Genomic DNA, 17,186 nt, shown 5'->3' on the forward strand with positions numbered 1-17,186 from the left:
CGCTACCCTCTGCGCTACCCATCATGCGCCTCATTCAACCACCGATTACGACGCCGACGCTTACAACATTGGACTACGACGACTATTGATGAGTACGACAAGCACTCCTAGACGACGAATTGGACGACGACACCCCGTGACCCTGCGCGACTTGTTTCTGCAGCACTACATTACCTATTCCATCTCCCAAGTCCGCTGCTTGCTAGTTTGTGTCATGCTGTGCGCCGCTGCACCCTGAAACTAGTCGTGCGCCGGCTGCTTGTCCTCCGCAGCCTCCCCTTCTCCAGGCCGCCCGTCCTCGATCTGCGCCTAAACGGGGTGACCCCAGGCACAAACATCCCCTCGCAATCCACCGCACCACATGCCCGCCCACTCAGCCAGCCCATAGACATGGCCACGCTGGGCTCGCCCTCTCCCCCGACTTCCCCCTCGCGAACCATGCGCCGCCGCGGCTGGGCCAGGAAGGTGGAGCGCTACTGCTGCACCGCCGTCACCTACTTCCCGCTGCTCTTCGTCTACGGCCTGACGTCGTGGGCCGTGTGGGTGCAGGCTGGCATCGGCTTTGTCCCGTCGAAGAATGTCTGGACGGGTGCGTCTCCCTCTGTACAATACATCCAATGCATATCTGTCCATGTCCAATGAGACCACCATGAACAAATACCTGGACGCGACTACTGACACGCCGCACAGGAAAGTTCTCGTCTGCACTCGGCGTCTTCCTCTATCTCATGCTCAACTGGAGCTACACGACCGCCGTATTCACCGACCCCGGATCGCCGCTCAACATCAAGAATGGCTACAGCCACCTGCCGTCGCAAGAAGGAGGAGAGATGCAGTACACGTCCTTCACAGTCAAGGCATCGACCGGTGAACTGCGCTTCTGCAACAAGTGCCAGTCCAAGAAACCCGACCGCTCCCACCACTGCTCCACGTGCAAGCGCTGCGTCTTGAAGATGGACCACCACTGCCCGTGGCTCGCGACTTGCGTTGGCCTGCGCAACTACAAAGCCTTCGTCCTCTTCCTGACATATCTCTCCTTCTTCTGCTGGGTGTGTTTTGCGACATCTGCGACCTGGGTCTGGAGCGAAATCCTGAGTGACGGACAATACACCGAGTCTTTCATGCCCGTCAACTACGTTCTGCTCGCCGTGCTGTCCGGCATTATCGGGATCGTTATCACAGGTTTCACCGCATGGCATCTGTGGCTTACAGTCAGGGGCCAGACTACGATCGAGAGCTTGGAGAAGACGCGCTACCTCTCACCACTCCGAAGCACGATGAAGCACCAGCTCAATGACCGAAACTACGTCGAGGCGCAAGCGAATGGACGCTTGAGCGTTGGCGACCAATTGCGCGAGATTCACGCGAACGCTCTTCCGGGAGTGACCAGACCCGAAGAGGGTGAGCAGCCTTCGCGATCCGCATCGCGCTCTCCCGTCCCAGGCCACGCGAACGGCTACTCCCACCCGCACTACCAATCCTACGAATACCGAGAACGCCAGCAGAACCAAGACCGCTACGACAGCTACCTTGACGAGCGCGATAACGAGATGCTACCCAACGCATTCGATTTGGGCTGGAAACGCAACATTGGGCATGTCTTCGGGCCTTCGCCGTTGAAGTGGTTCGTGCCACTGGTAACAACAACTGGAGACGGATGGTCGTGGGAGCCCAGTCCGAAGTGGCTGGCAGCTCGGGAACGGATAAAGCGCGAAAGAGAAAGGGAAGAGCAGATACAGAAGCAGCGTGAGCGCGCGGCTGGCTGGGGTGTTGATACTCCTACGGAAGCAGAGTTTACACGTCCCACTCGCGGCCCGGGTGGGTGGATGCCCGGCCAGTACAACCAGCCTCCACCGCGAGCCACAAGACGACCGGAGTGGCAAGCACCCACTCGTCAAGGCGAGCCGACCCAATACCTCACCCCCTCCAATGGCATCGCCAAAGGTCCAATCGACGGACGAAGAAGTCCGAACAAAGCCGACCAAATACTAGGACGAGAACGCGGCATGTACGCCGATGGCGACGTACAGCTCCAAAATATTGATAGGAGGAAGTTCGACCAATACAATTACATATCCGAAGACGAAGACGACGATTACGAAGTCTCCAGCGACGAGCAAGCGGTAGACCAACGAAAAGCACGAAAAGCGCAGACCGTATCTGCACCACCAAAAGGAACGCATAACTGGAATGATATACCAGATGGGTTCTTAGACCCAGCACCAAAAGCGAAGAAAAGCACAAGTCGGGAACGGCCACGGAAAAACGGCGAATGGGATGATTGGGGGACGTGAAGATATGGCGAATATAACGGATACGAAGGCATGTTGGTTATGTTGATATGTACATTTCAATGTTGCATAGCATGGCGTTTGTTGCATAGGAATGGAGTTCATGTCTAGTCATTTGAGGAATGGAAATATTCTTATCCATGGCTTTTGGTGTCTGCTGACACGACGCGCTGGGTGCAGATTCTAGCTCTCGTGTACGACAGTATAGTAAATCTCAAGTCCAGGGTTCCGATCCCCATCATCCGCTTCGGTCTCCACCTCCTCTGCCTTCGCGCCTTCCTCTTTCAGCCTCTTTAATCTGGCCTCTTGTTCCTTCCTCACCCAAGCCTCCGCCCTCTTCTTCCTGACCTCCTCTTCCCTTTCCCTCATCTTCTTCCTCGCCATCTCCCTCGCCAACACCCAGCTCGCATTCTTTCCCTCGACCCTCGCCATAACCGTCTGCGCCTTTGTCTCCAACAACTCGATTGTCTTCATCATCGCCTCATGCCGCGTACGTCCTTCTTGCGGCGCGGTCTCAAACTGTAGTTCGTTATCGTCACTGATGCCTAGAACGACACAGCGGAAGGGCTCGACGGCGCTGCGGGGTTGGTGACGGCCGATGAAAACTTCGTGATCGTCTGGGTTAAAGAAGATGGCGGAGAGCTCTGGGTGGTTGTTAGTTCTGGGGAGATCAAACGATAAAGAGGCGTACTTCTTAGGTAGTTGTAGGTTGCTTCGTCTGTGGGAGTTATTGCGGATGTGGGAGATGGTTGGGACATTTTTGGTGGTATGGTGGTAGAACGTTCTTGTAGTGTAGAAGGAGGGGTTCGAGTTGATGTGCAGGATTCGCGGTATATCCAGATGTTAAGACGGTCTACTGTCATAGGTACTTGCTTTGCTTTCATGAGACTGGCTGTAAGCAGCTAGTCAAGTCTCGTTGATTCTGGGAACTGACTAGATAAGCAAACTTGTACTGTTGTACATACTATTGACTATATACACCTCTAAGAACTTGCATGTTGATCTGGTTGAACTCACACACCCGCCCTTTTCCGGAAATCGACATAGATCCCACGAAATCAAGATCAGCGGGCATGCCTATCACAGCCGCAGAGTACAACACTTTCTACTTCATCGCCAAACTCATCCGCCAAGTGTTCCCGGGGCACAGATTGTATGTCGCCCGTGAAAAGAACCTAACCGGCAAGGTTACAAGCTACCACGCCGGGGTGGCGAAGTATGAAGGCAAGGTGATGAAGGAAATCATCATGGCTAGCGGTAATGCGAAGAAACGCGTCGATGCACTAGATACACTTTTGGGAGATCTGGAGGACTACGTGCACGACAACTTTGAGCAGATCGAGGCGGAACGGCGGGCTAGGGATGCTGAACTTGATGCTGAACTTGATGCCATGGAACCATCCAGTGAAGAGGAAGACGAGGGGGGGAAGAGAAAGGGGAAAGCGCCGGGTGGAAGAGGTGCTGATAAAAAGCCCCGGTTAGACACCGACCAGTCTCTGGTGAATGGGGACGTGGAAAAGTCTGGTAAACGCAAGTCAAGTGAGGACTCTTCACCAGTTCGGGTGAAGGCAAGAGCGAAGCCAGAGGATAGAGAGTTGAAGGAAGGGACAAGGGGCGGTCAGGGTGATGTGCAGACTTCGTAGTGTGTTACATATGTGACATGTTGTTCTGCTGCAAGTACCTGTGCGGCTATCATGAGACTGGGATTAAGTTGGCTGGGTGATGCTAAGTTTGATCACTGTTCTGGTAGACAAACTTATACCTGCCTTCTACTTATATAACTTCACGCACACGCATGCTGACATTCCAACACTTACGCTATCTAACAACCCGGGACCAGCACCGATGTCCAGTAGCATCACAGACCTCGAGTTCCAGACCTTCTACGTCGTAACCAAGCTTCTCGACGCCGTCTATCCAAATGGCAAATTGTACGTTTCCCACGGCTTGAGCACTGACAGGGATTCTTACCGGTATCGTGCCGCTGTAGTCGAGTCAAAAATAGAGTCTTCAGGTAGTGTCAAGAGACGACTACTCTCGCAGGTCGAAACAGCCAAAACTCGGATTGGTGTTCTAGAAGCCATGCGGAAGAGGCTTGAGGAAATCGCGTCCTGGAGACTCGACGTGATCATAAGCGACAAGGAAAGAGATGATGTGGAAGAAAACGAACGGAAGAGGAAGAACTTGGTGAGTTGCGAAGTAGCGTATGCAGAAGCTAGGAGGAGAGCGGAGAGCGGAACAGGGTTGGTCTCAGCTGCAGGAGAAGCTTTGACGATGGAAGATATCGCCAGAGAAATTGGGGCAGAGTTTATTCCACAGAAGCCTTGGTAGATAGGAAAACGTAGAGGCATGGTTAAGCAATGGATGGCATGTTTGGTAGATGTGGTCCCTGGTACCTGCTGGTCGAGAAGTCAGGGTCCTCACTAGCGCCGCGCGCTAATCAGATTGAAAGTACATGTGCACCTGCCCAGGTGGATATCTCCATCACATCTCATCACCAGAAACCCTACCAAAGTTGTGCCCTACTACTAACCGATCTCAACTTTACAGCCGTCTTTGATCGATATGACTAATGTCATGACCTGCTTCTCCACTCCTACCAGCTCGGCAGCTTCTCCTTTGGGAAGTCTGATATCCGCGAAGCTCTGAAGAAGTCGCACAATCACGTACCCAGCTTCCGTTAGCGCGAAGTCCACTAGAATTTCAGATTAGCTTAATGACGAAAAGCGTAACCCACGCAGGTACTTACTGCCCAGACAGGTCCGCGGTCCACCATGGAAAGGAAGATATCCCCACTTGGCGTTCGTCGGATCTTGCTGCAAAGGCATCTCTTCATCCCACCTCTCTGGACGAAACAGCTCTGCATCCATCCCGTAAAGGTCCGGTCGGCGGTGCATGGCATACATACTGAAAGCTATCGCGCTCCCTTTGGGTATGAGGACTGGGGAAGTGCGATCCGGACCGCCACCTGTGGGGAGTACCGTGGTCCTTGTAGCCATACGGATGTTGACAGGTACAGATGGGTATAGTCGCAGGACTGATCTGAGGGTGAGAAGCTCATTCGAGAGGAAAACTCAGGGTTGAGACGTACCTTCTCTGAGTACGTTTTGCAGGTACGGCAATCGTCTTAAGCTATCGCGGTCAAGTTCCGCATCAGCGCCACAGGTCGAGAGGAGTTCCTCGCGCAGCTTCTTCATCATGTTCGGATGACGGACGAGTAGAAAGCTGTTCACATTAGACGCGAATCCCAACACCGGAAAGCGCAACTCACAATGTCCAGGAAAGAAGGCAGGCTGTGGTGTCCCTCCCAGCGACCAACAGACTGATGATCTGACCTCTTAATGCAGCTCGATTCGACGCATGCTGCGCAACGGCATCCAGAAAGACATGTTTACCCTCATCATCTGTCTTACATCGGTTCGACGAAATGTTGCGATCGATGATCTTGTCGGCAAACTCGCGAACATCTCGGCAAGCTTTCCTGAACCCTCTACCGTCAATCATCCAGTACAGGTCCTGGAGTCGATATCTGATAACGGCCCATTGTTGGGCGGTATTGAATGCATCCGCAAAAGTCCGCTCCCCAATAACCTCCGGGTTTGCGAGACTGCGAGTGGACTCGCCAAACAAAAACGCTGTTGTAGTATCGAGAGTCAAGCGGAAGAAGAGCGGCTGCAGATCAACGATCCCGTCGCGTTCTCGAACCAACCGGACGAGATCATTGGTCGCTTCTTGGAATATTTCAAGGCTCTCATAATGCTTGTGCTGCAATTGCGGTCGCAGCATATCCCGGGAGTGTTTCCAGTCAGCGCTTTCCTGCGTGAAAATACCGTCACCAAACGCCGGAAACAGGATAGCTCGACGAGGCCCAAGACCAAAATCTACCTGTAAGTCAGCGTTCTAAAACACCCACCACCTCATCTTCTTCATTCCGTACCTTTGAAACTGGTAGACAAGATAGCCTCCAAATTAGCCGGCTCGACCGTTCCATACGCCTTCACTCCCAAGAACTTGTGCTCGAGTGTCTTTCCCGTTTGCCGAAAATGGAACAGGAAGAGCTCCATCAATCGCGATTCAGAGTCTGCGCGGAAGATCTGCTCAAGTCGATCGATACCAAATGGCCTCTGGTTCTTCAGTCTGGGGGCTGGAAGACATCCGTGGCGGTCGCTAATCGCTTGATCTGACTTTGCAAATTTAGTAATTTGGGAGTGTGTAGGTGATAGATTGGACCTACGAGGCATTGTCGTCGGTAAGAAAGATACTGGATTACGAGCCCAACCAATGAGACAGTTGCTACAAGAAGTGTCACCGGCGTCATCGTGTCGACGAGATCGGAAAAGGCAGCAGCCAGATCATGGAAGAGAGTCGGCGAAAATCTGAGAAGTAACTGGAAAAAAGAGATCGAGCGTTTGCGCATGCGCCACAAGGGTGGAGCATTCCTTGTTGGGCGTTTGTGCAACGCAACACCAACACGCTACGATGGTGCAGCAGACGTCGAATGGGCCGTGCTTTTGATTTTTATCCTTCTTGAGTATTCTTCCATGTCGCAGAAGAATGTCTAGTACATGGGGGCTTCCACACCATTGGACCATCAGAGACTATTCGACGCGCTTGTGTCTACTGCCATGGCGAGCAAACTGTCGCATTTATCCACCCATATAGGGAGCGTACTTTGCCTTCCCTTTTCCAACTCACCAAAACACCAAGCTATTGTGGAAGCGAACTCCAGAGTCATGGCCAAACACGTAACCGAAGCCGATCACCGCACTCTCAGCTATGTGAAGATGCTAGCCGATAGCCTTTTCGGCGATGAATTTAAACCATCCATCGTCGTTTATCCAAGCTACGACAAAACCGGTCCCAATGGATATTTGACTACCCTTGCTGCTAGCTCAACCACAGATTCCTCGATAGTGTGGCCCGAATGGGCACCATTTGGGCCACACAGGGGATCGACAAGAGAAGAAGCATTGTTAGGACTGTTACGCAGCTTGGAGGGGTGGGCGGCGCAGAAAACTCGGGAAAGGAATCGAGCAGACTTTTGGGAGAATGTCTATAACGGAGTGGTGGCCAGGGGCAGGGAAAGAACAGAGCGCGCTGCTCGAGAGGCGGCGACCGGGGCGACGAATGGTGAAGCAGATGGACGAGGTGACCTAAGAGGCGCAGGATAGAGAGGCAAGATATTTGTACGAAGATTGGAGAGAGGTAGAACGGAAGAAGCTTTTGTACCGAGATTGGAAGAGCCTTGCGTCTAACCGTGTTAGTGCTCGTCAATAGCGATGTACACTCTAGGCATAACAGAATTATCTCTTGACGCAGATACCGCACGTGTTAGGCGACTTCAACCACTTTGGATCATACAAGTGACGTACCAGACACTATTTGTCTATCACATATCCTTATGGGGGTCTCATATGGAGAATATGCAATCGTATCGAATCGCTTCAATGGTTCCACAAAGTTTGCTTCTCCAAATGATCTCACCCACCTGTTCACCTTCCCGCCTCACTGTACAACTAGACAAACACCTCCGTACACCACTGATCCTAGTAGATGACGCGGCTTCTTCACCGGTTTCTCGCCATAATAGACCGTCTCTAGATGTTTTCAACGTCTACACTCTTAAGTCACAGAGATCACAGATGGATTCATTGGCGGCAAGCATGCCTGAGCGCCTCGGCCGACCTCGCGAGCCCCTTCCAAATCTACGAGGTGAAGACGAAACGGAGATCAGATACCTCATTGACTTGATCGAAAGTAAGTACCAAAACCCCCCAAACCATCTCTTCCACATACTCACCTCCCTCCTCCAGCACAATCATGGATCCTCTCCCCCCTCAAACCCCCCTCCTGCATCCTCGGCCGCCACCCCCCACCCAAAGCCTCCGCCTCCTCCACCTCCAAACCAAAAGCCGTCGACCCCTCTCTCGCCTTCTGCGCCTCACTCTACAGCATCGAACAAGGCGGAGTTAGAAGCTTGGAACTGGGACCGGAGATGGGTGGGAGCAGGAAGGAAGCGCTGGAACATTTGTTGGGGGTTGTGGAGATGGAGATTGGGAGGATGATGTTGAATGATGATAATTATCAGAAGAAGAAGGCGGCGAGGGATGGGGGTGGGAGTGTTGGGAGTGGGAGTGTGGGGAGGGGTGAGAGGGGATGAGAGGTCTTTGGGGTAGGGACGATGTGGGTTTTGGGTTTTTTGAAGTCTTTGACGTATGCATAACGATTTTGACCACCTCGAATAAGACACTTCGCTTGGTTTCATAGTTCTGTCCATTGTCGTGCGCTTCTAAATGTTCATGAACGTCTTCGTGCTCGAGCCTCCTCGAAGTATCGTATTCCTCGGAAGCATCTCTTTGATCCAATCCATCATGATTATTTCCATATCCAACTCCAGCGTCTCGACTATTCGCTCCCGTCTCTCCGCTCTTCGAACACCCTGGAGTTCAATCTCAACTTTATGGAAACCGCGCTGCATCATAGTTCTCCACTGCCTCCAACAGTTTCAATAGCACCTCACTACGCGAGTTTGCTACTTGCATTGGAATGAAAACCGTCTCTTGAATTCTAGCCTGAGAGACAACCATCACCGGATATCCTATGACCATGGCACAATATTCGAAGTTGCCATTCGTGGTGCGACGACGAGCTATCTTTACAGCGGCGTGGAAGTTAGGTAGGAAGAGGGATGTAACCAAGAACTTGAGGAGTTTGAGGTTGTTGACATCGTCTCGTGTTACTGGGCGGCTGGCCATTGTTGAATCGAGAGGTAGTAGAAGAGGATGGGTGTGAGAGCGATCTTTCGTACTGGGAAGAGGATCTCATGCAATTATGCTCTAGGTGATTGCCCATACAATTGCTGGACTTGTCAGCAATGATAGGATGCATGGCTTGCTTTACTACGACAAAAGCTTCTTGAAGATGATTGCGATGTCAGAGAGCAAGCAACCCGACCGATACATAGCCTTGAAGGGCAACTCCCCAGTAAAGCTTCGCAAACCGTAGTCTTCATGAGTACCATGGCACATGAATCGAGCAACGAGAGTCGCCCCCACGTACCAGCACCTCCCGACGTTGCCGCTACGCCTCTCTTGGATAGCGATGAGAATCACTTGAGCTATCTCAGCAGTACAACACCTCTCCTCACCGATTCTTGACACCACACTAACATGATCACAGAGTTAATCGCCTCCACGTACCGCCCGGCACTAGAGCCACTGCTCCTTATGGGTAGATACGAAAGCAGAGGAGAGGGCATTGAAAAGTTCCGCGCGTGTGTCATTGGCTGGAATACTAAGTCAGTTACCCCAGAAAGGAAGTTCCTCATTTCGCCTGAAGAAGGGCTGAGTCGTCAGTCTGCACTGCTGGCTGTCATCAGGTTGGTGGAGAGTGCAGCGCATAAGAGAATGGCGGATCTGGAGGCCAAGGAGGCATGTGACCTTTGAAGTAGCTGGAAATATATGCCAGAGTCTGTATGATCAGAGTAAGATTCATGTCATCGTTCATAGCTTAGCTTTCTCGTCCAACAATGGTATGCCGACAGCCTCTTCGAGCTCCTTCACAGCGTCCTTCGTCTTGCCCAGATTCACCTTGATTGTCCTTAGCCCCGTCTTCTTCGCAAACTTCAAATTTATGCCGATGTCATCCAAGAAGAGAGTGTCACCTTCGGTCACACTTCCCATCCCCTTCTTCCTCGCGATCTTGTCCATCTCCCGTACCGCCAGCTTGTATGCCTCCGGATCTGGTTTCCTAACGCCCACCACCGCCGAGCCAAGGAAGATGTCAAAGCACGTCGTGATATCTGTTGAGTCGTTCGCGTAGGGGTTCGGCGCCGGTGCGTGGATGAGCTCTTTAGTGAAGAGCTTGCCTTCGTCGTCGAGGATGCCTGTGGGGAACGTAACGTTGTTGCTGAACGCGCCCAGGACAAACTTTCCGCTTTCGCCTAGCTTTCGTAGCGCAGGGTACATGTATGGATCCGGTGCTCGGCTGATCTTCATCATACGCCAAAATAGCTTCTTCGCGTCGATGTCCGGTACCTGTGGCTTCCCGCCCTCAATTGCTTGTCCACCACCGACGCTCTCTTGCTGCGCAAGCTTCTGGAGATATTGCGACCATACTTCCGGTCGCATAAGCTGCTTCTTAAAGGCCGCGAACCAGTCGTCATTTAGTTCGACTTCACCGCGTTCGATGAGCTGCCAGGCGCCGGTGTCGTGAGGGCCTTTCTGGATCGCGAAGTTTATGTAGCCATTCGGGATCTTGTTCTCAATTTCGTAATCGAGGATGGCTTGGAAAGGGCTTATGACCTGTAATGAGACACGTTAGCCAACGTGGTCCTGTCGCGCATAGTGATGGATGGCTGGGCAGGTGGCAGTGTGAGGAGGTACGTACGACAACCCCGCCGATGTCGAACAGGATGGCTTTTGGTGGCTTTGAGGAAGTCATGATAGATAGATGTTGATAGAGATGGCAAGCATCGCTATGAGACTGTCATGGTGGTTTGTAGCGCGTCATCGTGGTCGGCAGTCGAGGAGTCGTGAAGCCTCAAGGAACCTCGGCAATGGATAAGCTCTATCGGTCAACGGCGCTAGCCCCCGCAAACACTTCAACCTCACAGGCATGCATCGTTCATCACTGAGGTCAACTTTCACTAATCTTGCTATTTCTAATGATTCAAGGTATTCTAGACTGCTTTCTTCGTCTTCGACGCTTAGGCAGAGTTTGGGCTTGGGATGAAGACTCTTTAGGTGGAAGTTTCACGACAATCTTGTCGCTCATCCCCATCCTCGCATCCTGAAACTCGGGGGTCGATCCGGTCCTCGTCGACACATCACAATGCTCGACCTCCATATCCATTCTCGACACTGGCATATTGGGTATCACGCTCACCTGTCGTGTATCATTGGGCGGCAGCCGGACCCTGGGATACTTCCGATCCGTTAGGCCCGGCCCACTGTGCAGCCTGGAACGAGAAAAGTCGCCAATAGACTCACAATGCTGGACATTGCTCCTTAGTCTTCCCGTCTTCTTGAAACCCTTGACATCTTTGATCCGAGTTTGGCGCTGCATGCGCTCGCAGTATTGATAGCGGAGGCGTTCCAGTTCAATCCGGGCTTGTGTTGTTTCGTATAGGTAATGCTGTTCGTCACCTACAGCGAGGATATGGATAAGCATGTGCTCGAGGTCAGAAGACGATATCAAGCCTCTAGCATTGAAGTAACCAATGTTTATGACCATCTGGTCCATGATCTTGTGTCTACCGATGAGTGCAGGGACCAAAGCCTCGACATCAGCGAGGGTCATCGGATGGCGTGAGATGTGTTGCAGGAGAGGACGCTGGCCTTTGACAGGCAAGTTCCTCATCATTCGCTCCACAGGAGTTGGGAGTGGGGGTGGCGTGTATCCTTTGACGCTACCTCTCAGCCCCACTGCATCGCTTGCGCCTTGGTGTGACGTAACATCTAAGCTAGATGGGTCAGGAGCTGGGGAAGGGGCAATGGGAGACACTGGAAATACTAGATCAGTCCGACTTTGCCATCCGACACAGCCGCCCAGGCTCAGAGATGCCACTCGGGACCCAAGCGTTGACACGACCATGAGATTAGTTGAGCAGAGGTGAGAAGGGGTGATGAATCTAGAGCGCTGATCGTGAAAAACCTTTAGGGAGTGATGTGTTGCCTATGTCCCATACTGAGGAACTTCGCCCAGGCATATGTTGAACGGAGTGAACAGTGTTTCGCGCGGTGTGTTGGCATATCGCAGCATACCCAGCGGGAAGTGAATCTGTTCTGCGTGCCTAGTGAGTCTATCAGTACAATCATACAATAGGAGAAGTCACAGTGTTTTGTGCAATAGAGCCCTCTTCACGCTCCCGCAACGCACGATGTGAGACTGTAACGGAGTACGTACACAATGTCGCGTAGAAAGGGGATGTGTTAGAATTAGTGAACAAGATATGCAGGGTAGAGGCTGGAAAAGCATTATGCATACTATACGCGTACCGCTACATGTCTGAAAGCCCGCAAAGTCGATCCTATGCATGCTTGCCGGACGTCTTCAAAATCATACACGACTTACTGGAGTCGGATATACGAATCTCGCTTGGGGAAGGCTATGGCGTGAGATGCGATGGCAAAAGTCCGCTCACACAACTGCTGAAAGGCTCTCAAAACAAAACTGAGCAGTTGCGTACCAAAATTCTGTTGCTTCAGGACTGGTCCCCACATACGGCGGACGAGTACCATGACGTATTGGTCTGGCCTGCGGACAACATTGTGCTTTACTCGTTGCTACTCCGAGAACAAGCCTCATGCGTTCCAAGTCAGCTCGTAGCCGAAGACAGTTCGGCGAAGAAGTTCATCCTAAGTTCGGTCAGTGACGTCTACAGAGTAAGCGATCCGCAAGACTCACACCAGGATCTTCCTCGAACATGACCTTATCCATGACCTTCTCGAACGTCTTAGCGACGGTAAAGCCCGCTTCCTTGGCCAGATCAAAGAAAGCCAAGTCCTTCTCGTACAACCACGGGCGGTATGGTGTAAAGAAGACGTAGGCTCGGGAGTTCGGCGATTTCTTGAGGGTCAGCTGGACAGTCTTGATGAGTTTGGCATGTTCCGAGTGGTTGAATAGAAGGTCGGCCAAAATGAGGACATCAAAGCCCGAACCATCAGCCAGATATTTGGTCAAGTCACCGGTAGGCGCACCCCAGAGGTACCCCTGTACATACATTAGTGATGTTTGCCAAGGTTGAGCACAGTCACAAACCTCCGCCACAATCTTGGGTGGCTTAGGCAGTAGTTCGCAATGGTCGACATTGTATTGCAGGTTTTCGACCAACTCAGCATCGGGATAGTCCGTGACGACCGTTTGAGCGGCACCGTTGAGAGCACAGACAAGGCTGGGAAGTCCTGCTCCGGCGCCAAGCTCGAGAACCGTCCGGTTTTCTACCAGCTCTTTCGCATTCTCCTCCAGATATTCAGATATAGTCCGCCCTGCATTCCATAGAAAGTGCCCCTGAATACGTTAGTGAACGTGCCAGGCGCAGCTCAAGTACGTCAAAAGTCAGTGAGTGTATCGAAGCACTTCCAGAATTCTACGGGCCTTCTGGAAGTCCTTTAGAAGGGCGGAAGCCAATAGTGGTTGCATTGACAAGTTCCATGCAGTGCTTCGGCATGTCGGTGATCAAGTGCATGACTTACCCACAAAGGGTTGTGACCAACCAAACGAACAGTGAGCTCTTTGCCGGAAAGTAGCTGATGAGAGGCGAATGTGGCCTGCTTTTCTGGTTCATAGAAATCGGTAGGCTCTTGAAACAGGTCCAGGCCCTCCTCGTCGGCTTCTGAGGACATGATGAAAGGAAAGTTGTGACGAAACAATGGTCTTGGCGAAGATTGTATTTTGGGTGTTCGAAGAGCGGAGCCACAAGTGGCACGTGCCTAGATCACCAGCCACCACCTTTCCTATCTCAGCTGCGTTCCAGACAGACGCAATCTTCGAAACAGCGGATCGCCGTCATCAACGGGGTCTGAAAGCTGACCAGGCAGGATGTGCTGCAAACGGCCGCAGGGTCTGCCGCTCGCTCGTTGGCTGTGGCAGCGAGCGTTGCACCAGCCCGATGGCGTGGGACGTGATCCAGGTGGCTTCGAGCGACGCCTCATGTATACCACGGCCTGCCAATCGCGCCCACACCGATTGAATTATCGCGGTACTCATCTGAGCGCGCCAGGGTCCGCTCGGCGCCAGATTCCCCACGCTCCAGTGATATACCCGGCGGCCGCAGCATCGTTTCCACGGTTCTTCTGACCATGATCTGAGCAGGCACAGGTGCTGCTCTCCGTAGGTCACGTTTCCATAACTCCCGCCTTGCACGTACTTTATCTCAACACTTCCTCCGCTTACTTTACCGCTGAGACATCGCCTGGCATCTATTTCTCCATCATCGCACCTTCTGCTTGTGCCGCCCTGAAGCGACTAAGACCGCTTAGTAAGAAACTTGCTCAACGCTAAGGCACTAAGCCTAATCCAACCCTCCGCCAAACGTCGCATCCATTCAATTCACGACAAACCTTCGAGCGCCGACCAGCAGATCCCACGCCTTGACACCTGGAGACCCGAGTCATTCATCCGTCTAGTGGGGAGAGGTGACGGCGGTGTTCTTTCTGCGGTTTCGAACTGGTATCTCACGTCCCCACCAACGCTGGGCCCTGTCAAGGCAATATTTCTCCAGACCGCATCCTGGGAGGTAATCCAGTACAACCGGCGCCCTGATTCCGCCGGCTCTCAACTGAGGACCCTGCCGCTGTTGCCGTGTGCATTTCCGACGTGCGCCCGCCTGCATACGATCCACCATTCATCCGTTCCGCGCTCAAGATCGCTACTGCATCAACCAACGCCTGTGCTTATACAGTATTATCACCGACACTGTGGGAAGCCGGTGGCAGCGCTCAGGGTTATCAACGCTCCAGGCGCTCGGAGCTGGACCCTTCACAGATCACTTAGCCAAGCCGAGTACCGAGTCTACCTTCTCTTTCGGATAGTTACATCGCACCACATTGAAGCCTGTCGGCCACTTTCCCATCCAACGAGAGTCGTACGTTTAGCCTAGACTCTTGCCACTGCACTGTCTTCCGTGCCGTACGCCACCTCACCCCTCCGCAAGACTTTCACGTGCGCGGTGTACAGTAAGCTTGGACAAAAGCTGTTTCCATCAGCAGTCTTACTTCGTCCCCGATACACGGCGCATTTGGTGGTAACCTGCCGCGGATTGAGCAAGTTATTTCGACCTCATATCAGCCCCGCATCATGTGGGCCGAAGTCAATGGAGAGCGCAAGAAGGTCGCCTGGTAGGTACTCCCGCTTATTCGTCTTGCTCCTCGTTCTGCATTGTCCTACCCTCTTGTCTTCGCTATTTGTTACGCACATACAGCAGGTACCCGAGAAATTCTTTAGCGACTGCGGCTTGCATCGCATTGCGCAGGCTGCTCATTCGCTGTGCACTTTAACTGACTTTCAATAGCGGTCCGTGCATCCGCGGCCATCGCTCGTCGAAATGCGACCACAGAGATCGGGTGCTTGTCGAGGTTCGAAAGCCGGGTCGACCTTTGAGTAGCTGTCCACATCCGACTGGCTCATGCAGTTGCGAACGTGTCGTCATCAACTACACAATTCCCAAAGCGTCTGAATGTGCTTGCCCTTCGGAACGAGCTGCACCCACAGCTACCGTTGCAGGAAACAGTCGAATTCAAAAAGGTAGGCGCAAATCTGCTGCCGTCACCCCGTACAACCTCGAGAAGGCCATTCAGGCTGGCTTTGACGCCAAGACTGATGCCTCTTCCATCACGTATACGCCCTCAGAGACAAGTGGTAGCAACGCAGCGTCACTCCCTTCGAGTGCAAGCTCAACCCCACGTTTACTCCCTGCGCAAAACGAGCCCGTCTCAAGTTGCTGCAAGCCAAAGCCGGTTCTATCGCCAGTTCAAGAAGGAGGTTGTTGTGGTAGCAAAGCCAAGCCAGCACCAGCACCAGCACAAGGAGGCTGCTGTAGCAGCAAAGCCAAAGCCAAACCAGCTCCAGAGCCGCCAGTGCAGAAGAAGTCTTGCTGTTCAACGAAGCAGGAAGATGCACCCATCAACGACCAGTCACACGCTTATCAACATATGGGACATCAATTCCAATTTCCAGCTCAAGCGGTGATCCCACAGTACCAAAACTTCCATGCGCAAATACCATCGCCTGCCCCGAACCCCTTTGGTCTCGGCACTCCCATCTACAACCATGCAGCGGCAGCCTATCATCGCCAAAATTCCGTATCGATGAGCCCGTCAACGAACCCTCCCATGTCACCGTCTGTTGCAAGTCCTCACATCGGTCAACACGTCCCCGAACACAACTGCCACTGCGGTGAGTCATGTAGCTGTTTTGGATGCGCAGCGCATCCGAACAACGCTACAATGATGGAATATGTTAGGATCATGGCACACTTCCAGTACAACGGCGGCTTCGGAGGGATGCCTCCACCTCTCTACGACATGCCTACCTACCCTCATCAATCTGGCTACGGAGCGGAAGCCGGTCACAACCTGAACTTCGGCCCAATGCAACAAAGCTTGGCAACACCCACACCAACGCAGATGAGCTTCCAACAGAGCATGGACATGGCGACCATGCCTCAGGTACCTATGGTGTTGCCCAGGGACTGGCCACAGCAACTGAACCCCGTGCCAAGCCAGCCGCAAGCCCAGTTCCCGACCAGCCTTGGTTACACACCGTCCATGTCAGTGCCAAGCGACACGTTGCAAAACTCCACAGATACTATAGGATCACCTGCAGCCAGCAGCCCAAGCGATATCAAAGACGAAGACACCGTAACGCTCTCGCCATCATCCTATTTCTGGAACGAGATGACCCTACCAAGCTGTTCAGACGCATCTGGTACCTGTCAGTGCGGAGATGGCTGCGCATGCGTCGGCTGTCTTACACATGGCGGTCATACCGGTGAACCTCTGGAGGACCCAACACCGACGACGACTGCAGAGCATGGCTCTTTTCTCGGTTTCGACCCGAGTCTGGCGCTTAACATGAATGATCCGACCGACTTTCTCAGCTTCAATCCGGATCCGAGTTGAGGCAAACCATTCACACGGGGTTCCTCTGGATCGAGTGGCTTAGCTTTCGAAGCGATTGCTGCTCGTACTAGGGATTTCTCGATTGTTTTACGTTACATCACAGCGACGCGCACTTACGCGCAAGCCATTGACACGGTTTAACGCTGTGCATCAACATCACCAGCTTTTATGCGTCAAGGTGCGCTATGGATGACAGGTATGACAACGCAGCCTTTTACGACCCGTTGTCCATCGGCACATCGATTAGCCCGCCCTCACGCACGCTATGCGTTAC

The 17,186-nt window shown here is 52.8% G+C and overlaps 8 protein-coding genes across 8 annotated transcripts; 4 read left to right on the plus strand and 4 right to left on the minus strand.

The window, feature by feature from the left end:
• Positions 1-390: 390 nt before the first annotated feature.
• J4E85_002517 (uncharacterized protein) lies at positions 391-2,294 on the plus strand (the record flags this gene model as incomplete). The annotated part of the gene is made up of 2 exons (XM_051466795.1): positions 391-589; positions 691-2,294. 2 exons carry the CDS (start codon positions 391-393, stop codon positions 2,292-2,294), a joined length of 1,803 nt encoding a protein of 600 aa, XP_051329650.1.
• A 180-nt stretch (positions 2,295-2,474) lies between these two features.
• Positions 2,475-3,049, minus strand: J4E85_002518 (uncharacterized protein; the record flags this gene model as incomplete). The annotated part of the gene is made up of 2 exons (XM_051466796.1): positions 2,475-2,935; positions 2,983-3,049. 2 exons carry the CDS (start codon positions 3,047-3,049, stop codon positions 2,475-2,477), a joined length of 528 nt encoding a protein of 175 aa, XP_051329651.1.
• Positions 3,050-3,364: 315 nt separating this feature from the next.
• On the plus strand, positions 3,365-4,563 carry J4E85_002519 (uncharacterized protein; the record flags this gene model as incomplete). The annotated part of the gene is given in 4 exon segments (XM_051466797.1): positions 3,365-3,933; positions 4,145-4,222; positions 4,253-4,478; positions 4,495-4,563. The coding sequence occupies 4 exon segments, from the start codon at positions 3,365-3,367 to the stop codon at positions 4,561-4,563; spliced, it is 942 nt and encodes a 313-aa protein (XP_051329652.1).
• Positions 4,564-4,819: 256 nt separating this feature from the next.
• On the minus strand, positions 4,820-6,532 carry J4E85_002520 (uncharacterized protein; the record flags this gene model as incomplete). Its single annotated transcript, XM_051466798.1, has 5 exons — positions 4,820-4,986; positions 5,041-5,328; positions 5,383-5,516; positions 5,563-6,172; positions 6,229-6,532. The coding sequence occupies 5 exons, from the start codon at positions 6,530-6,532 to the stop codon at positions 4,820-4,822; spliced, it is 1,503 nt and encodes a 500-aa protein (XP_051329653.1).
• A 1,422-nt stretch (positions 6,533-7,954) lies between these two features.
• Positions 7,955-8,451, plus strand: J4E85_002521 (uncharacterized protein; the record flags this gene model as incomplete). The annotated part of the gene is made up of 2 exons (XM_051466799.1): positions 7,955-8,048; positions 8,105-8,451. The coding sequence occupies 2 exons, from the start codon at positions 7,955-7,957 to the stop codon at positions 8,449-8,451; spliced, it is 441 nt and encodes a 146-aa protein (XP_051329654.1).
• Positions 8,452-9,793: 1,342 nt separating this feature from the next.
• On the minus strand, positions 9,794-10,733 carry J4E85_002522 (uncharacterized protein; the record flags this gene model as incomplete). Its single annotated transcript, XM_051466800.1, has 2 exons — positions 9,794-10,594; positions 10,680-10,733. The coding sequence occupies 2 exons, from the start codon at positions 10,731-10,733 to the stop codon at positions 9,794-9,796; spliced, it is 855 nt and encodes a 284-aa protein (XP_051329655.1).
• A 1,862-nt stretch (positions 10,734-12,595) lies between these two features.
• J4E85_002523 (uncharacterized protein) lies at positions 12,596-13,636 on the minus strand (the record flags this gene model as incomplete). The annotated part of the gene is made up of 4 exons (XM_051466801.1): positions 12,596-12,649; positions 12,699-13,004; positions 13,053-13,301; positions 13,487-13,636. 4 exons carry the CDS (start codon positions 13,634-13,636, stop codon positions 12,596-12,598), a joined length of 759 nt encoding a protein of 252 aa, XP_051329656.1.
• A 2,487-nt stretch (positions 13,637-16,123) lies between these two features.
• Positions 16,124-16,912, plus strand: J4E85_002524 (uncharacterized protein; the record flags this gene model as incomplete). Its single annotated transcript, XM_051466802.1, has 2 exons — positions 16,124-16,187; positions 16,218-16,912. The coding sequence occupies 2 exons, from the start codon at positions 16,124-16,126 to the stop codon at positions 16,910-16,912; spliced, it is 759 nt and encodes a 252-aa protein (XP_051329657.1).
• Between the last annotated feature and the right edge of the window lie 274 nt (positions 16,913-17,186).

The sequence above is a fragment of the Alternaria conjuncta genome, assembly GCF_024043145.1.
Source record: "Alternaria conjuncta strain BMP 0040 chromosome Unknown scaffold_3, whole genome shotgun sequence".
NCBI classification, from domain to species: Eukaryota; Fungi; Ascomycota; class Dothideomycetes; order Pleosporales; family Pleosporaceae; genus Alternaria; species Alternaria conjuncta.